This window comes from Tympanuchus pallidicinctus, unplaced genomic scaffold, assembly GCF_026119805.1.
Source record: "Tympanuchus pallidicinctus isolate F22 unplaced genomic scaffold, pur_lepc_1.0 scaffold29, whole genome shotgun sequence".
NCBI classification, from domain to species: domain Eukaryota; kingdom Metazoa; phylum Chordata; class Aves; order Galliformes; family Phasianidae; genus Tympanuchus; species Tympanuchus pallidicinctus.
Window position 1 is genome coordinate 255,902 of NW_026294746.1, and position 20,612 is coordinate 276,513.

General features: G+C 43.1%; 2 protein-coding genes across 3 annotated transcripts; both read left to right on the plus strand.

Moving 5' to 3' along the window:
* Window positions 1-113: 113 nt before the first annotated feature.
* Window positions 114-5,930, plus strand: TNFRSF9 (TNF receptor superfamily member 9). Of its 2 annotated transcripts, none has more exons than XM_052691650.1 (7): window positions 114-517; window positions 589-705; window positions 1,448-1,585; window positions 2,215-2,281; window positions 2,364-2,500; window positions 2,719-2,853; window positions 4,597-4,713. In XM_052691650.1, exons 1-7 carry the CDS (start codon window positions 421-423, stop codon window positions 4,605-4,607), a joined length of 702 nt encoding a protein of 233 aa, XP_052547610.1. In that variant the 5' UTR covers window positions 114-420; the 3' UTR covers window positions 4,608-4,713. The 2 variants fall into 2 exon arrangements, with proteins under 2 accessions (XP_052547610.1, XP_052547609.1); XM_052691649.1 differs by having other exon boundaries at window positions 124-517; window positions 4,592-5,930.
* Window positions 5,931-14,378: 8,448 nt separating this feature from the next.
* UTS2 (urotensin 2) lies at window positions 14,379-17,494 on the plus strand. Its single transcript, XM_052691653.1, has 4 exons — window positions 14,379-14,481; window positions 16,572-16,682; window positions 16,805-16,848; window positions 17,378-17,494. The coding sequence occupies exons 1-4, from the start codon at window positions 14,379-14,381 to the stop codon at window positions 17,492-17,494; spliced, it is 375 nt and encodes a 124-aa protein (XP_052547613.1).
* The last annotated feature ends 3,118 nt before the right edge of the window (window positions 17,495-20,612 follow it).

Below are 20,612 nucleotides of genomic sequence, written 5' to 3' on the forward strand. Positions count from 1 at the left end.
TTGCGGCGCTGCGCTTCGTCCCGCGCTGCCGCCCACGGCGCGGTTTGTTTCCACGCTCCGGGGGGGGGGGCGGCTCGCGATGTCTCCCCTCCACCCTCTGCGGCCGCTCGCAGCCGGTCACCCCGCACCACGCGGGACGGCACCGGGCCGGACTCCCGCACCCACCGCGGGGATTCCTCGACGCTCAGCGGGAAGCCCCGGCGGGGAGCGCTGGTCTCTGCCCGGCAGCGCCGAGGTGGCGGTCCGCGCGGGCGCTGCCCGGCAGGACGAGGGTCTCGCCGCAGCCCGGAAAGCCCCGCTGGGCCGGGGTTTCCCCACCGCCCCCGGGTGACGCAGCCGTCCCGCTGGGGGCGGCTCTAAGGGCCGCTGCCCGCCGCCACACGCGCACTCGGGAGCGCCGCTCCGCCGCACACCGACCCCATGGGAGCGGCCGCCCCGCTGCTGCGCGCCGCGCTGCTGTTGGCGCTGAGCCCGGCGCTCGCGGCCGCCGCTCCGTGCGCCGCCATCTGCCCCGCGGGTGAGCGCCGGGCCGGGCCGCGCTGCGAGCCCCGGCGGCGCTTCTCTACAGCCTCCGTGTCTCTCCTGCAGGTACCTTCGTGGCCGGCGCGGGCTGCGGGCGGGGAGCGAACTGCCAGCAGTGCCCGTCCGACACCTTCTCCAGCGCGGTGGGAGCCAGCAGCTGCAAACTGTGCCGCAAGTGCGAAGGTATCAGGGGTTAAGAGCTGCCGTTCGGCTCGTTGTTACCGCTCGTGGGGCGCTGCTGGACGGCGGGTGGGCTCAGCCGGAGGTGCCGTGCGCTGCACCCATGGCAACGCGGCCAGCAGCGCGGAGGAGCCATTCGCACCTCTGCTCTGCGCTACGGAGCCCCGCCTGCAGCGCTGTGCCAGATGAGCGGCTCGCAGTACGGGGCAGACGCAGACCTGCAGGAGAGCATCCGCGGTAGGGCCAGAAAAGCTCCGAGGGATGGAGCAGCGCCTTGCGCGGACAGAGAGCTGGGCTGTGCAGCCAGAGAAGAGAAGGCTGCGAGGAGAGCTGAGAGCAGCCCGTCTGCGTCTAAAGGGGCTGTAGGAAAGAAGGGGACAGTGCTTTTACCAGGGTCTGCTGTGACAGGATGAAGGGAACTAAAAAAGATTGGATGTAAAGAAGAAGTTTTTTTTAAAGTAAGGGTGGTGAAGCACGTTGGGCACAGGTGGTGATGCTCCATCCCTGGAAACAGCCAAGGCCAGGCTGGAGGAGCTCTCAGTCCCTGGTGGAGCTGTGGGTGTCTCTTGCATTGCAGTGCGTTGGACCAAGTGACCTTTAAGGGTCCCTTCTAATTCAAACTTCTTGGACCTCTCTCTGAGCTGGGCAGCTTAATTTCTGTAAGAGCAAACGACCTGGACCTTTGCTGCACCAGGTTGTGTGTGCTTGAAGCACGTGTAACATCATGCTCGTTTCCTCCTTCCAGGAAGATTCAAGTACTTAAAGGTGTGTTCACCAATAAGTGACGCTGAGTGCACGTGCAAGGAGGGATATCGCTGCAGTGACGATGGCTGCTCCCGCTGTGACAGAAGCTGTGGGCTGGGCAAGGAGAGAACTGGGAGCGGTACGATCTCCCTTCACCACCTCTTGTGTAGCGCAGAAAAAATTGCATGAAGGACCTCCTGAGCTCCTGAAACTGTGCCTCATTGGTTCCCTTTGCATGACAGCTCTTTTGTCAACACCGTGTAGGAAACCGTACCCAAGTATCATGCTGGTACAAAGCTCACGTAGCTCACAGGGATGGGCACAGGGAAACACATGCCTTGTACTCCAGTATTTGATGGAACTTATGAGCAGGAGGGAGACCTACTTTTTGTGTGGTCCAATAACAAGAGGACTGGAGGAAACAATTCTAAACTAAAAGAGAGGAGATTTAGATTAGATATTAGGAGGAAGTTCTGTACTCAGAGGTTGGTGAGACCGTGGCACTGCAACCCAGAGAAGTGTGGGTGCCCCTGGAGGTGCCTAGTGAGAGGTGGATGGGGCACTGGGCAGCCTGAGCTGGTGAGGGGCAGCCAGCCTACAGCTGGGATGGAGAGGCTGTAAGGAACCTTTCAACTCAACCATACTGTGATTCCATGATTGTGTACTCACAGCAACTTATAACAATTCTATGAACAGTCATGAGTAACATTTCATGTGTTCTTTTAAATACTCACCTTGTACTAACATACCTCTCCTTGTCCGTTGCAGGTTGCCAGACTTGCCCCTATGGAACTTTTAATGATCAGCCTGATGGCTCTTGTAAAAACTGGACAATGTAAGCAACACAACTAAATGCTTTAACTTGACTGGATTTTTTTTCCATTGCTTTTCTTTTTCTTTCTTTAAATGTTTTTCAGATGTTCTGAAAACCAGGTGCTGCAGCCTGGAACCTCAACAAAAGATGTGGTTTGCAAACACAGTCCAGATAATCCCACTTTAGCCACCACTTTACCCACCACTTCTCCTGCAGTTCCATTTCCTATCGCTGTGCCAGGTGAGTCATTGTACAACGTTGCTTTTAGAGCTGAAGAATCAGGACTAACTGTGAAACGTGCTATTGCTCATTCACTTACCACTGGAAGTAGGATTCCTTTCTCATACCCATTTCCAGTACTGCAGACTAATTTAGAAGCAGACCGATTGAGATGGGGACAAGAAAGCTGGCTAATTTACATGCAGTAGAATTTTGTTCTGTTGTTTGCTTCTTCCTAGGGAGGGACCTCCAGATGGACATTATCAGAATTTCTCTCGCTGTAGCAGGGCTGTTGTGCATAGCATTTCTCCTGCCTTTGTGTGTATGCCTCAGCGTCTGGCAGAAAAAGAAGCTACGCGCTGTCTTCAAGAAAAGTAAGTGAGATACACTCCGATTCCATTTTTGTTTTTCAATCTAGGCAGAAATCAGAAATTCATTTTTAAGTATCTTTTTAAAGCATGTTTAAAAAAACAGTTACAGATGATGATGTTTTTTTTTAATTTCCTCTGGAAGTCAGAAATAGTCATCTGGTTCAACCAGCCCTGCTCACGCAGGGGAACACCCAGAGCAAGCAGGGAGATTCTGCAACCTCTCTGGGCAACCTGTGGCAGTGCTCCATCATCCTCACAGTGAAGAAATACTTCCTGATGTACAGACAGAGCCTTCTGTATTCCAGTTAACGCTCATTGCCTCTTGTTCTGGCACTGGGCACCACTGAAAAGAACACGCCTCTGTCTTCTTTGCACCCAAAGCTGGAGTCACGACTGCACTGTAGCAACAATCAGGACTTGCTGCTGCAGAGTTGCAGAGCCAGCTTGAAACCAGTACTGCCCTCCCAGGAGACACAAAAGTTCTGCACAAAGCTGTGATGAATTGCATCTAACTTATTTTATCAGCTCTGGTATCAGCTCTACCTGCAGATACTTTTGTGTTTACAGTGAACTCTGCAGTACCTACATTACCTGAATTTTCCTATTATTTGAAGAACACTAATCTGTATTACCCCAGATATTGACTGTAATCATAGGTTAAGCGACAAGAAGAAAACATACTGCGTTTTCTTAGTTCCAAAGTAAGACTTTCTTCTCAGTCCTTTGCAGCCAGTGTTGGTTGGTAAAGACAAAAGATTTAATAAACACATCTTAAATGAGCAAAGGAAATTATAAAGGAGGCTCTGCTGCCTCCAGGAAATAGGACTCTGAAAGCTGCTGTTGAAGCTGACCATGTGTATAAATTTCTGATTGTTGTAATGTTACAGTTGAATGTTTTTTGTGTCCTCTGTATAGCTCCAATGTGTGAATGCTGAGCCTTCATTGCCTCCTCTCAGCTCACTCACAGTATTTCTGTCACTACTTCTGACAAGTAACACGATTTCTGTACTTGGCACTCGAACGTACTTGGGTGTAGGTTCCTTATAAAATCTCCATCAGATAAGTATGTTTTTCATCTTGAACTCAAAGAAACGCACCAGAAGTTTAGACATAATGTGCTTTGCTATCTAAGGCAAAGGTTTAAGTAAGTATTAATTGGCTCTGGGTAATTTTTCATTTACTTTTAATAAGTATTCCTTGTCTTGGATAATGTTTTAATACAAACACAGGATTCTAAAAGGACGTAAAGGAGCTCTAAAAGGTTGCAAGAGCTCCTTAGATCTTTTCCCAAAGGGAGAGCATACAATGTTCACAATTGCCAAAAGTCTACCTTTGAAGTTTGGTGCAGTTCAGTGCTTTTTAGCCTCATAAGACAACATTCTGTTTAGATGGCATTTAGACCTTCCCTGCAGACTAGAACTGAGCAATTAGAGCAATGAAAATATGAAAGCTCAGCAAACAACACCTCTTCTCCATTTCACTGCTTCCTAGCTTTCTGCTGTATCCCTCATTACATTGGTTGGAATATAGTGTGGCAAACAGCCCTGTGAGATTAGGGGAAACAAACTGTGAGAAATTTTCTCTTGGCAAATCACGATGCAGAGGAATAATTCCAAAGTAGATTATTGGATCAACTGGAAGATTTTTTCTTGCTGCCTTCCTCCAGTTGTGACTGAGGAAGGGTGAAACAGGGTGGCTGAATAAAAGCAATAGGAAGTGAACATCTGCTCTCTTTCTTCAGTGCAGATTACGCCTGAGCAGTCAGTCCAGGAAGAGACCTGCAGCTGCCGCTTCCCTGAGGAGGAACAAGGAGAAGATCAAGATTGTGGCAAATCCACAGAATTCAGAGACCTCTTGGAGAACTAAGAATTGGACTGTCCAGGTCACTCCTGTTTGTTTCCTCTTAGAACACAACCTTTCAATTTGTGAATTTCAGAGTGCTAAATAGTCCATTTAAGGAGAAAGCACATCTTTTCTAGCTTGTTGATTGTTATCTGGGACTGGGAATCATATTTCTAAGCAGTAGTAGTACTGCTGTGCTTAAAACCAAGGCCAGTATGGCATTCTGGCTCCTCTTATAAATGCTGCCTGAGCCATAACTTACACGAAGCCTGAAAGCATTCGTCCCTAAAATGGAGATCTGTAGGGTGTAGGAGAGCTGTGTGTGCCACTCATGGTCTCTGCATTACTGTTGCCAGCTCTCCTCCTGAGTCTGGAGCTGCAGCTCCTCTCAAAGCATAGCCCAAACCCAGCAGTGTTGGGTTTCTTCTGCAAACACAGATCTCATCTCAGACTTTCAGTTGCCAGCAGCCATGGAAACAGATCTGGCCTGACCACCACACAGCCTCTTATGTCAGAGACAGGAAAATGTAAAAAAAATAAAAAATAAAAAATAAATCTAGAGCTGCAAAGTTTTTTTATAACAGCTTGTACCTGCTGTCGTAGTGCAGAGATTGCCTTAATAGAGGCAGTGGAAATACTGAGAAAAGCTGTGGTTGACTTGCTCTTAGGAAAGGATGTTTCTGCACACTTAGACTGCAACACCTCAGTCCTACATCATTCAGCTTTCATCTTTTGGGTGATGTAAATGTGTTGCAGATGAGGTATATGTAGAACGTGATACATTTCTGGTACTATTTCTGTTCTTCTAAGGGTGGAAAGATTTTAACCTCAGACAGTGTATCTGTCTTTCTGATCAAGTGCTGTTACTTTGGTCTAAAAGAGAAAAGAAAATGCTGGCAGTGACAGCATTTTTAACCTTTTTCAGAACCAAATATTTTATTTCTTCAGTAAATGTTATTCAAAAATAGAATTTAAACCTATCAACGTTTAGGTAAAGGGTGATTTTTGTAATTTCAGTAATGTAATCTTTATGTAATTTCAGTTTTGAAAAAAATACAGTTGTCTGAAGAATGACTGCTTATGTGTCTATTAGCACAAAATTAAGATTTTTTTACATAGTAATTTTAATAAACCTACTGTTTTGTAACTTTTTTGTAACTTCTTCTGTGTATTAGACAGTAAGTACAGAAACCTGAATTCCAAAGTTAAGTATATGTAAATAAATAATTTGTTTTGAAGCCCTGGAGTCCAAGTCTCCTTTCCTTGAGTCTTTTTTTCTTATAAATAAAGTCAAATTCACAAACTGAAGGAGAGGGGAAGGAATAGGAAAACTCACCAATAGTTATAGACATCTTAGAATAGGATTAAATAGTTCTGCCTGTGATTAGTTTACAATTCACACATTAAGGATGAGAATTAATGTACACACGTAACAAATCAACGTACCTTATGTTTCCTCCTAGGAAAGAAAGGCAGCAGTTAGACTTTCGTATTTTGCCACTGCATTTTGCACGTCAATTTGCAAATTTCATTGCATCCTCTAAAGCAGTTTTCTTCACTTAAAGGTCTCAGCGAAGATAATAATCTATTCAGCAATTAAGAATGACTGGTGTGAAGTGCCTTGGGCTGAACATGATAGTTGATTCTGATTAGAGCAGTCCACCTTTCTGGACCATTCAGGTCCATATCTGAAGTAGTATTGCGAGACATTTCTGCCTCTGGAACCATTGCAGAAATAAGTTCAAAAAATTCACATTTTCTTCTCCTATACAGAAGAATTCCAGAGCCAAACAGCAACGTAAACAAGACAGTTATTGCTTACCCAACAGCCTTAATCTGAAACTTAATTCCCATTTAGTCACATCCTATAACTTACAAGTCTCCTGACTGGCAAAAACATTACCACTCAATATTTGGCTCTTTAGAATCATCTCTGCAGTCACAGTACTTCTCACTGCTCTAAACAACTTCAGTTTGTTCCTCTCCTTTTGATGCTCACGTGCACCTTGGCTGCACATGTAGCCTTTTCTTCAAAATATCTGAATACACTTATTAGCTGAAAGAAGTGCAGACAGTCCTAACACTGAGCTGTAACTCAGAGAGTTTCTGTTTCGTTGTCTGTGACTGTTTCTTTTCTCAAGTCTTTTTAATTTATTGTGTAGTGAACAAAAAGGAATTGGGAATTCCATGATGATTCTTGAGCAGCCCCATTTGGCTGAAGATGAGGTAAGGTGCCATGCCAGATGTAAGCATTTCACATTTCCATTTGTTTTTCTTGGAAGTCAGGAAGGGCTCTTCTAGCCAGACTGTGTGTGGAGGCCCTGGTGATGTCAGACCAGAAGTTTAAAGGCATGGAAAAAGGAGACAGGTGCTCTTGAAAGATAAGTTTAAGCAGGGAGTCGTGCTGCTTTTTTATTGCTTGCAGAACCAGTACAATTTCCTGGCACAGTTCCTGGCATCACTACTGAACACTCCGGTTGTCAGATATCTTGACCTCATAGTCCCCTGCAAGAGTTGTGTGGCTAAGGGAAGCAAAAGGACTGCTGTCCCTCACGCCCTCCATTCCACAGACAGGTCAACAACACCAGGACACACCAGTGTGTTTCCATGCCTGATACATCTGGGGAGAGACTCTGAATTGTAACAGGTGCTCTTAACCACACAAACATATATCACTTCAAAATGCATATTATGAGTTCCTAATTTCAGCCCTTTATCAGGTCTTTTATGCCTTGCCCTAGCAACAAGCATCTCTTGCTCACCATAAGGACCACCTCCTTCCACTTCAATTTACCATCCTTCAATTGCACGTCTACTTCCAATGGGAAAAACAAGACCTACTGTTCAGTGAGTACAGACACTGTATAAAATCTCCCAGAAGATCCCTCCGTGTCTGACATGGTGTCACACTCAGGATTCCAAACAGAATCAATGCTATTTGAATCATACAAGACACAGGATGCTCTCTTGTATAGTGCATTCCCCAAATAAAGTTCTTCAGTACTCTGCTAAAAATGAAGTCATCTTCCACTAATTGCATAGCATTCTCCATAAGAAATGATCCACTCTGAGATCTAACTCAGAGAAATGATTATTAAACAATTAACGTGTAGCCCACTCCTTGCAGTTTAAGCAAGTCACAAGAAGTGGAGATAATTTTCACTTAAATACACAAAGTCTTATTCTGTCAATAAGCTTTACCTCCTATTTTCTCTCTCAGAAGCATCCCCGATACAGGCGCCTTCTGCAGAACCTGTCACAGAAGCCCTCTGTCCCTCAGGATATTTGTGCAGATGTTTTTGTTTTGTTAGCTGTGTATCACAGACAGATGCTGAAGCATCCTTCTGTCCCTGGAACTGGCATGGACAAGGCTGCTGGATGCCCTCACTGTAAATAAGAGCTTCTAACAGTCGACAGATGAAATGGAAATTCCTTCTAACCTCAACATGGTAAGAGTTAGTTATGATATCACCTACTATGTTTCCATTCACCTTCTATCTCCGGGATGCCTGCCAGTTAAAGCAACAGATCTACCTGCAATACTACAGAAAACCATTTTATTGTAATGGAAAGGAAAACCGGCTCAAAATCCATTGAAACCAATGCAAGTATCTCCTGTTTGCATTAAGAAAATAAATCAGTTATTATTCGATGAACCAAGTGCAAAACCCCACACAAACACACCTACATCAATTTAAGAATTATTTGTTGTGACTTCAGCCTGTTAAAGCTTCTCTTGGTTTACATAATCTGAACTGAAACAATCCCTTTCAAAACTGTAATGAAATCTCAAGCCACCCATTTAAGTCAGTCTGAAACCAAACCTTAGGTTATGTTGCCAGCTCTGCTCCTGCACGCGTTTCAGCAGGCTTAGAACAAAGCTACTGCAGAAGGTGAACAGAGGTGAAAGAGACTGCATTTATCTACAGCATTTATCTTAAATTCCTTCTCATATTTACAACACCGAAGTTTTGGTTGATCTATTTAGAACTATAAACCATTCAATCTGAAAGAGAATGCTACACTGGCCTGTAAACAGACAAAAGCAGCACTGCACTACTGTTACTCAGTATGGAGAATTTGTAGACATCTTAAAACAACTTTGAAAGAGTAGAACAGAATCCTATAAGAATTATACATCAGTGTCTAAACCAGAGCTTAATTAAACATCTGAAGTACAATATTTCTCCTCAAACTAGAATGGAAAATAGAGTGAAAAGGTACATGAAAGTAATGACGGGGAAAAACTATTTTACTCCAAAAGAGCTGCAGCATTGCAGTTCAGCACCACAGATGTCTCATCAAGCTGGAATTGCATCAGAAAGTCAAAGATTGATTTATTTATTATGATTCACACTGGTACTGTTATAGCCAGTCATAACAATGGATCTTTGCCACTGTACACTTCAATAAATACATTACCTTTTACCAGTACAGGTGTAAGTGACCACAGAAAGCACTTGAAGGTTCACTCAAAACACAGATTTCAGTTTTAGTAAGTAGAAAAGAAGCCAATCTCTTCCTCAGGCAGGGAATTTAAGGATTTAGAAATCCAAGCAGGCATTGCACCCAAGAAGCCCTCAGACACAGAAATAACCTCCTGTCATTACAGCTCAGGAACTTCCTGCACTCACCAGCAGCACAGCCTACGACCACACTGCTCGTGTGGATGAGGCTGGAACATACAGCACATTAATTATGCCTCAGAATCCAGGGGCAGGTAAGGGATTGCTGTGCTGCGGCAGCACAAATCATACTACCCTACATCATTCCTGCTACAAGCGTTATCTGTTATTTGAAAAACTGGAATCCATCTCTCAGACAGCAAAGAGAAGCTCCTGCGTGGCTGACTGCCAAGGAATGGGCATTCATTTGCACAGTAACCTTGAAAGAACTGCTTTAAACCTCAAGTTGCTCGGTAAGACCTATGCCAACTTTCCCCTTGTTAAATACACACATTTGTCCTGAGATGTGAATCACCGAGTCTGCAAAGATTCCATTTAATTAACAAAAAAAATTAAGGATTAAAGGGATTATGCAATTGGAAAGAAAACAACAAAAAAAAAAAAATTGTATGAGACATTCATTTACTGCCTACGCTAAGTAGGACAGAAAAATGCCAACAATTAGGAGACCTCCTTCATCAGTCAGTAGCTCTTGGCCAAGCACTGATCTGCTGCCTGAAGTTTGTCCTCTAATCTCAGTTGCAGGAGAAATAAAAGCGATAGTATTCTGCAAAAAAAGTTTGACCAGAGTTTGATTCTGCGCCTCTAAAAACAACATTGCTGCGTACAGCAAATAACCTGAAAAGAAAAATAAAGCAGGATGGCTCTGAAGGAATTGCTGTTGTTCTGCCCCCTCAGCAGGTTCCAGCCCCCACCTGCCTGCTGCTTAGCTAACGGACCAACGCCGTCTCCAAAGACTCCCAAACGTTAATTCCGCACCCCGCTGCTGTCAGACTCAACCTCGGGGGCTCCTCGCCTCTTCAGAAGGTTTCTCAGCGCCATCTCCTGGGGCAGCAATTTCATTATCACTGCTTTTTTATCCAGTAAGGGACAAAGCCCAAAGTTTATTTAGCTCAATTTAGAAAACCAAACAGATGAATGCGCTCGCCTATCCCAGTTCAGTCCCAACAGTTCTCTCCCCTCTCAGTTCTCACACCAGGAAATTACTGGTGCACCGTTTCTAGGATCAGAACCAACCTGAATTGCACTGCGATACTGGAAAGACTCCAAAAATTCAGTTATTACAACACGTCCCAGAACACTTCAAGGAAGCCCAACCTGGACACACTAATGGGTTGCAGCAACACTGCAGAAGTAAACACACATCTCAAAAGAACACAAGCCCAAAGCCCAGCCCTCCACCTGGTCTGAAAAAGGAGGACAGTTGCGGGCAGTCATTGACCTGCAGCCTTACAGCAGACTGCCTTGTCCTACATTCTGTGCAGTGCTGACCAGGTAGGGAGAAAGGCTGGGAGAGTTCCATTGTGCAGAAAGGTTCCTTACAGTGCCTGTTCTCATCGCTTCAGGTTTAAAAATGATCTGTAATTGCATCGTCAGTTCCATTACATCTTTTGTGGAACAAACCCTATTTCAGGCTCTGGTCACTGTTCCTCTGTTTGGGACTGCGTTATCCAGAGTTCAATTCCCATGAGATACTGATGTGCTGCATTTCCAAGCCCCAGTCACGCCAGACTTATTTTCCTTCATGCCAAACTTTAGTGTGCTAATTCTGCAGTACTGAGAGGATAAGGGAGTTAAGGACCAGTTTGTCAAGCCTGACTTGGAGAATATACCCAGACTACAGTGTGCCAGCCCAGCAGGGGAGGAAAAAAAAAAAAAAAAAAGAAAAAAGTTTTTTTTCTTCCCAAAGTGGTGGAAACTATACTAACCAAGAAGCGATGTTTTAGCAGCTGTGATCTTGTAGCAGACTCAGTTTCTGGACCACTTGCCAATTCCACAGAGAAACAGACTACCTTCAGAAAGGTCTGGAGGCCTCCCACCTTCATTTACAGCAAAGGCACACAGTTACGCACAGATACTCAATTCTGCAAACCCTTTGGCCCATCACAGAACAAGAAAACGCCCAGGTCAGAACCTCTGAGATCTTAAGAAACAAACAAAAAACTTGGAGAGAATTTCAGAAGACAGAAGCACTGCTGTGCACACCAAGCACTCCACATTGCAGTCCCTACTGCATGTGCCACATCACAGTTTGCACAGTGGGCAAAAGGAGCATCTTCAAAAAAGGATGCTGGCCACATGTGGCTAAGGTACGGTTATTTTGTGGCCATGCAATAATCACGTAACAAAGCTGAATAATAACCACAACAGGAAATACAAATTTTAAGTGGTGATGAGGACAAAAATTCACTAAAACCCTGGGCAGGCTGATCTGATGGAGGGCAACCAGCCCATGGCAGTGTTTGGAACCAGCTGTGCTTCAAGATCCCTTCCAACTCAACCATTCTATGATTTTATGATAAGCTCATCTGCTATTACAATTCCAATATAAAAACGTTGTACTGCGCGCCTATCTTCCTACACACTAAATGCAAGCCAGAAAAATCACAGAGTTCCATATCCCAGCAGCAGCTCCTCACACAAGCACTGCAGCTCAGTCACAAGTTGTCTCATCTGAAGTTCCTCCTCTCACCACCTGCCACACTACTTGACGTATCTTGTGCTGACTTAGCACAAAGCAGCTTAAAACAGGTGAAAGATCTTTTGCATTACTGATCAGATTTCAATCTCAGTGCTCAACTCAGAAGGTGGACAGCTGGCAGTTTTTCCCATTTTCTCCTCCCTTGACTGGCAGTTTATTTTTCATGAGTCATCACTTTAAATCAAGAATAGTTGTTTCTTCTGATAATTCAGGACAACTTGCTTAATGCTAGGTTAATCTGCATTTACCATTCTTTGTTTGTTCAGTAATGTATTCCCACTCCTGCTGCTCTGTTACATTAAACCAAAGCAAGTGAAAGACAATTAACAGAAACAAGAACTAACAAAAAGGTTGTTTTGTTGTGTTTTTTAAAAAAATAAAAAAATAAAAAAATGGCACCTTTGATAAAATTTAAAAAAGTTCTCTACAGATCAGTCCTTAATTTTTTTTTTATTAAATACAATTCCCGTTTCCTTCCTTCACCCATGGATTCAGGGTTTTGTACCTTTATTTGGGATGAGCTGTTTCTTCACTTTGCATCATGACGTGTGCTCCATCCCCTCAGGAAAATGCCTTTGACATTTTGGTAGGGGAAAGAAAGTTTAAGTGACAGCTTCAAAGCTGAGTAAAGGCAATAAGCCGTGGGCAAGCTGCCCAACTTCTACATGACGCACTTCATGATCGCCCTAAGAGGCTGAGTCTTCCTTGTGAGAAGACAAAGGACAGAAGCTGCTTGTGAAGAATGCTTCATTAGCTTTCCTTGGAGGATGCTCAGAGCGAATATTGATAATGCCATTGTCATTGATAGTTCACTGAAGGAGAAGCATTTGTACAGAGCATCCAGCACCAACTGTGAGATCACGCATCAGATCAAACCTAATTACTGTCTGCAGTTTTGGAACAAAGAGTTACATGACTCAGATGAGGAGAGAGAATTCCTCTCTACTTCTCTCGTAGGAGAGCAAAGGGAGAGAGGCACATAAAACACATTAGGATAATTCTGTAGGGGAATTCTTTTCCCACATTCACTGACTTCAGCAAAGTCCACCACAGCAGGTTTTACAGCTACAGAACGCACACCACAGGTGTGCGAAGTCAACACCGAACCCGTTTGTACACAAAGGACAGCAGCGAAGTTCAACGAGAAAGGACCACTGAAGTCCTCCTCCACCCCACTGCCTTTGTACTCAAAGCATTGGAACTTATGGGGTGACGCTGATTTTAAAACAGTTATGTGGCTCCTAGAATTTACAATTAAAAAATGAATCATCAAAAGGAAATGTTAAGAAAAAAGGAAGTAGATAAATTCATTTCTTGTGTAACTTAGAAAGAACAACAGTAGCAGTAGTTAGATTTCACAGTATTTGGAAGAGTATTTGAAAGCACAGGTGTTTTATATGAAAGGCAAGGAGGGAAATTAATGAACTGCTATTATAAGTCTGAACAGATTTTTTTTCCCCCCCATTTTAGGAAAATCATCATAAAGTTCCTTTTTAGTTTGAAGTTTCTAGACAGATAGGATGCTTCATGAGGAATGAGGATGAGGGACCAGTCCAGCGAGTTCTTCCTCTGATATTAAAAGAAAAAGAAATTCTAGTAGAGAAGGCAAAATATGCTAGATGGAAGGAAAGAGACTAGCCTTATGAGATTATGTATTACATGTGGCAGCTACTGCATTTACTTTAAAGGCAAAATGCAAACTGGAAAAGCAGCTATCTGGTATGCACAGAATAAATAAGTTACTTCCAAGTGAAGGAAGCAGAAGATGAAGCAGAATGGAGAAAGGACTCCCAGTCTAGGGAGGGATCAGAGTTTAATATCAACCAAGGTAGTTTATACATATCAAGTAAGTTTCCACATAGAAGCTCTACTTTCTCTGCCAAGACGAATCTCCAGGGCTACACTGGATAAAGTCATCTCAAACAAAACGAAAAGCTACAAGAAAGAAACCAGCCCCTTCCACTTTCGTTCTCTTTGTGAATGAACTAGATGCTTTAACTCTGCTTCCCTTTCGCATCATCTGGCGCAAGAACCCCAAAAACGATACATCCATCTATTTCACAAGAGAGAAAAAAAAGTTTTTCATATCAGATGCTTTGCGTCAAGCCTGCTATGGCTCATAAATCTTACTGCCCTGGTCATTTCAGCCAACGTCTGACCCTTTTGTTAACTCATGATTTATAACTGGAAGTTATTTTCTTTATGCCAGATTTATAAACTTTACTGTGCTTGGTTTGATATAATATCCATTTCGTACATCAAGCTATAAGACAGTAAATTTATTGTCCATGAGGTGTTACCTTGAAAAATTACATCAATGCAAAGTGGTTTCCATTTACAATCAATAGACAATAAATTCATTGGATTTCTTTTTTTTGGGGGGGAGGGAGAGAAGGGGTATGACCATATTTATGAGGTCATGAGTGGCTATATAATGAGTGAAACAGGGAGCAGAGGCAGCAGTCTGGAGTTCCGAATTACAGGCGTTGACAAGACGAAATATATTCAAAGGAGCAACAATGCATAAGCTGGTATTCTGCTGTCTCATTATCATCAGCTTCTCCTGTCCTCTCTTCTCTCTCCCTGTCATCAACGCCAGCGAGATGTCTTATCAACTCCCAGGTAAGCCCTTCGGATTTAGCACTCATAAGAGAGCAAACGGAACGCGAGAACCAGAGCAGCAGCAGGTATGCTTTCAGAGGGGGGCTTTATCTGTGCCGGTCAGCTGGATAAAAAGCAGGAATGACTTCAGAACACTGGCCACAAGTAATATCACTGGTGGGCAGCAGTTCTGTAAAACGGGCATTTTGTTGGGTGCTTTTACATATTTCTTTCTGCTGCTTTTAAATCTAAGGGGCAATATAATTGAGACTTGCAGCGAATGAGCGTGAGCTGGCAGATGCTGCATCTTTGAAGCAACATTAGTAGACATTAGGTAATTTACAGAAACTTGGCTGAATGGCACTTGCTGCACTTTAAAGTGAACTATGCTTAACTGAAGTTGCATTCTTAAGGGGGTAAACCCACTACAAGGATTAATGCATTCCTACTCACATCAAGTGCAGGCAAACCTGACTTAAAGTACAAAAATAGCACTGTATTGAGCATGATTTTGTACTAAGCATCATGCCTTCTGCCTGCACTAATGCAGACTCCGCTCCACGCTGTGAAAGAATAAATCTTTGCTTGAAAAAGCCGTTCTCAAAGTTTGATGTCATGCTGTAAGCCAGAATAAGATGTATCATTAAACTGCACGCAGTGCCTACAGGGTTATCCTTATCAGACCTGACCTGTGCTGGACGCATTGCTGAAATGAGCTCTGAAAGAACAGGCAGTTCTAAAACGGAACTCTTTCACAAGGCTAGATACAAAAAGGCTCCTGTAATATAATGGCTCTGCAGGTGAAAGGTGCAGGTGTTGTTGGTTTATAGGTATCCACCCACCACCCCTAGTTTGCTGTGTATAACTTGGACTTACTAAGCCAGCATCTTCTCAAACATTCCACAAAACAATTTGCCATTTACTAGCAGCCATGACTTAGTATGGACAGCATCTATCTTATCATAAAATGAACCAGCTAACTAACCATTTATCTTCAAACAAATGTGCTGGATCTACCCGTTAGGCTAATTAAATCTTCCTTGTAAATACAAGGAGTAATACAAGAGGGTAAGATAGGAGTGGAGCTCTCTAAAGACTGTTTGTTTTGTTTGTTTTAAATCTCAAAGCAACACCACCTGTTGACACTGTTCTGAATTGAAAAACAGTATGGGGATATGCATACAAACTTCTCTCTGCACAGAAAAGGGAACTTACATTATTCAGTCAGTCCTACACTGCAACCCCCACCATGCTCTATAAGTGCCCTGACCAACTAAGCCTGCACATCAAAGGTTTGCAAATATCTTCATAACAGACCAACATTGAAATGTTGAGGAATTATTTGCAGTGTTTTTTCTTGTATATAGATCACACAAAGGAGCTACAGTTTCACATCTGCACAGGTAAAAGCAACAGAATAATCCAGAAATGCAACTAAAAAAACAACACAATTAAGAGTTTTGCAATAGCTCTCTCTCAGCATCCATTATTTTGAATAGCTGCTGTTAATTAGCAGAGAAGTTTACTGATAACTGAAGTGTAGAACCATTAAGGGCTCCTGTTTGCAGCCTACCTTGGGGTAACAGGTTAGTTACAGAACTACAAATTCTCTATTCACATCCAAACAATTCCATCAGGTATCACCAACCCTACTTTCAGAAAGAGTAATATCAGTACTGGTACACACTTTGACTGAGAGACAAGAGAAACAAACCAGGAAGTACAGCTGCCAAAATCTCCTTTAAGATTCCCAACATTTTTTCCTGTCCTTTTCCCAATTAATTGCACTTAAAAGGTGGCAAATAGAGTAAGTTAATAAGCCTCCAATAGTAAAATTAGTCTTCAGTCACAGAACTGCTCCAGTGGAGGAACTCATTTGTAAAGGAATTCAGATATAAACCAACCAAAAAAAAAAAAACCAAAACAACCCACACAAATCTAGCTACTCCCTCTAACATCCATTAAATGACGATGGGTGATTTATGATTTTAAGATCCTTTTCAATAGATGGAGCTAACTTACCTGCTTGGAAATCATCTGAAACGGAATGAAACTGGAATTAAAGGTATAAGGCCTCCATCAAACAACCACCTCCCATCTTCCTCTTGCAGATGATGAAGATTCGAGGCTAAATTTGGAGCAGCTGGGCAGCTCAGAAAGTACCTCCCTGCCTCAGTTTCTGCAGGAGCTCTTGGGCACACTGGTTGAAGACAATAAGGCAGGTGAGGCTTTGCCAAAGCACCTTGCATCAGAGTGCCAACAGTTTACACATCCACCAGTCACAGCAGACACACATAGGTCCACTATTTATAAACAACAAAACATTTTGCCTCCTCTCTCCCAGGTCTTACCTCCAGCAGCTACAATCCAAGGAAAGATATCAAAGAGGTAAGTAAATAACCGTTTGCTAAATTAAGACCCCATGTTTTAAACTACGTGGGCTTGTTACAAAGACACCGCTTAAGATCCACAGATTTAACACAGTAGGCTAACATGCGCCACGATATTCTCGAAGCTGGAATCACTGGGCAGTTAGGTTTGCAGGGGAAAAAGAGAACAATAAAAACAAATTTAGGAAAAAAAAATAATCTGAGCATTTCATGCAAATAAATCCAGTGTGTCTCCCCCAGTAAATCAACTTTGTAAATGAAGGTCAGTACCCAACTTCAGCAGGCCTGCCCTGCACGTCAACCAGCATAAGCCATGCATCCTTTTCCCCCCAATGCAGCACAAGCCATGCAATATTATCAGAGCTGCTATCAGCCAGTAGGTAAATTGAGAGCATCCTTTCTGCTTGACTGAAGATGTAGACTGTTTTAAGTACATCATCTAAACCTGAGGGGTAGTTAAGAGTATGCTTTCTCAATGGGAACATTAAGCAGCCACCAGTAACCTGTCTGTCTCTGTTTGACTTCAGACTTTCTATGGAAATCACCCACGAATTGCTCTGCTGGGCCGCTTGCTGATGAAGGACAGGAAGCAGTACAAGAAACGTGGCAACCTTTCTGAATGCTTCTGGAAATACTGTGTGTAAACAGAACAAACCTCCCCTGACTTCAGCTGCATAATTTATATATATGTCTAAAACCATGTACATAAACTTGCTTGATTTGAAATCAGAAGGAAGAAATTTGAAGATAGCTCCTAACTTCAGACACTACTTGGAAATTAATAAATGGTTGATGTTTTGCAAATATTCTGTGAGCAGAGTAATATTTTCTTAGAGTTCAGCACAACAGGATGAAAGTAACAGTACAAAATGAAGGATATGTAACATGATGAGAACTCAGGCAGAAGCATGATTCTCATGGAGTCCCATGAAACATCCTTTTTTTTTTTTTCCCCTCAAAAGTGGCCTTAACTGCATGCAAGAGGAGCTTCTCCTTCATTATTTGATCCCTTGATGCAATTGGAAGTGCTGGGAAGGGCGGGCTCTGATAATGCTAGTGAAGGACAGCAGCACAGGTGGTACCCAGTCCCCTCCTGTCATTCCTGAGGCACCCTTACAAAATAAGCACAAGTCAGGATCAAGCGTCTATTCCTACAGCCTCTAGAAATATCACTCACAAATACAGTTTGACCATGTCTGTTTCTCTGCAGCACCTTGACCAGCCCCAGCTGCTTAAGACAACAGAATTGCCAGTGCATAACAAAAGCTTTGCTAATTGTAGCTGAAAATGATCAAGTACAGCAGAATGTAAACAGTAATGCTGTCAATGACAGGACTTTGAGCTCAGTGCAAACTGTCAGTGGAGAATGAGAATGAGATGACTTGACAGCAGAATTCCAGTACCCAAAGACAGTGAGGAAAAACTACTGAACAGCTTAAACAAGCCCATTACAGACGTTCATAGAGAGAATGATAAACTAGGTCTCTTCTGATCAGAGTGGTGGGCACAAAAAGGGCTCCCAGGGTAGGTGCCACAGCACCAAGATTCCTGGATTCAAGAAGCATTACGGACAGTGCTCTCAGACACAGGGTATGAGTTCTGAGTGGCCCTGCAAGGAGCAAGAGGTTGTATCTGATCCCCGAGGGTCCCTTCCAACATGAGACATTCTAAGATTCCTTTGTTTCCTGAACCCTAGCACACTTTATCTCAGTCCCAGGTACACCCTGATAGTGTCTGCAATGAATAAAGCTAGAGACTCAAGAACTGTCTCTAGGCAATATCAGTCTTCATGATACACACCAATAGTTTGAGCTGCAAAGTCCTACTTCGTTCACTTTGTACATCGCATAAACCTCACACTAATCAAGGTTCAGAAAGCTTGAATTAAACTTTGCCTAAGATACATATAACTGAGATCAATGTAGCACATACCTCATAAATCTCCACCTGCTCTGCCTAAACAAGGCCTACAGGCTCGATATAACTCGTTCACATCAGATAAGTCATAAGATAGATGAAGCCAGCTGTAACAAAGAAAAATGTCCTCACGAATGCAGAGTAGCTGGATGCACTGCATAGTACATAGGTACATCAAGCCTTCTGAACATTTGTCTTCCTCTTACACAGTGCAGCAAGTCAGTGTCTGACTGGAAATTACTCCTTCCCTGCCACCTCATCAGTCAATAAAAACCCATAGGAAAAGGCTTCAAATTTATCTAAATGAATAACTATTGAAGATTTATCTCAGAGGCAGGAAAAGGTGTCCAGCTTATGAAGACTTGAAGAAAAACAACCGTTAAAGCCTCTTGCAAAATGGCAAACAAACTAAATAAAATAATGAAGTGAAAAAATAAGCATTGCAAGTTATCTCCAGTGTCTGAGACCAGGGAGTCTGCCCAGCTCTTAACAGAGAAGCAGCAAACAGCTTCTCCCCAGTGCTGCTGTAACTACAGCTCTCGACAGCTTCCACCTCAGGCTTTCCTCCCTACAGGAGTGCAGGAAGAGCGCTCAAGCCAAACTGCACACTTTTGATCAGCAAATTGTTTCTCTGCAATTAAGAGCTTTCTTGCTCGAGGAGACACATCTGTGATAACCCACGAATTGCTTCTGTTTTCTCTACAACACAATTTTTAGCATGGTGAGGCTCAAGTGCTCTCACAGTGTTTATTTACTCTTCTCTAACAAAGTCAGGGAGAGACAGAAGCTTTCAACCGTGCACACCAAAGCTGAGCACTTCATACATCCAGCAATAATCCTTCGCATTCAGTGTTTGTGCCCTTCCAGCTGGGACGCGTACAGAAACAAAACAGCATATCCTGGAAAACAGCGCACAAAAAGTACAACAAAAACCCAACAGCATAAACAGCAATGGGGATCATTTTCACTGCACCTACAAAATACTGAACGTTCCAGAAATTACCCAATAACAAAAGCAAACATGCTTCAAAAAGTTATTGGATGTTTTTTTGTTTTGTTTATAAAAACAGATGCCCTTCCACGATTCAGTGTCATTATCACACAAGGCACCCATTCACCACTTGGTTTCTCTTAAAGAATCTTGCACCTAAGCTTGAGCCAGGATTATGTGCTTCATATTTAAACTCCAAGGCTCGTGCTCCTGCACTGCACGCGATATCAGTGGGCTACAGTGGTCACACCACTGTAAAAACTGTCCATGATTTCAGCTTCTGCATGGATCTACTGAGCACAGGTTCATGCAATAGTCAGCACAGGAAGGGTTAACATTCTCCAAGAAGAAACACTATAATAACAGTTAGCGTGTCCAGGTGAGAATCTTGACCATTCACAGCAAAGACAGCACTGCACAGAGTGAACCAAAATCCCTGACCACACTCCTGGGTTTGTATGAAGTGGGGCTGTGCACCTGTGCACGGCCTTCGTGCCTCTGCCTCTCTTCATACAAGAGGGATAAGGACACATCCCCAGACCTATGAATTAAAGGGATTATTCAAGTTATTAGGACTAAGTTATCATTATCCAAGTCTTGTTCTTTCATAAAACAGATGTCTTAGCATTATAACTAATCTCACTTTTCTTCTGGCTTACACATTTAAACTCTCCTGAAGGACATAAATGGCCTTATTTGGAATATTCATTTCACTGTGTGAAACAGATTATTTCACTAAGCCTCAAACCATATTAAGGCAGTGAATTTAAGTACAGCTAACCAGAACTGATTCAATTAAGTTAATAAGTTAGTTAAGAACCTTCCCTGCTAGGGAAATAACCCATACAAAAAGC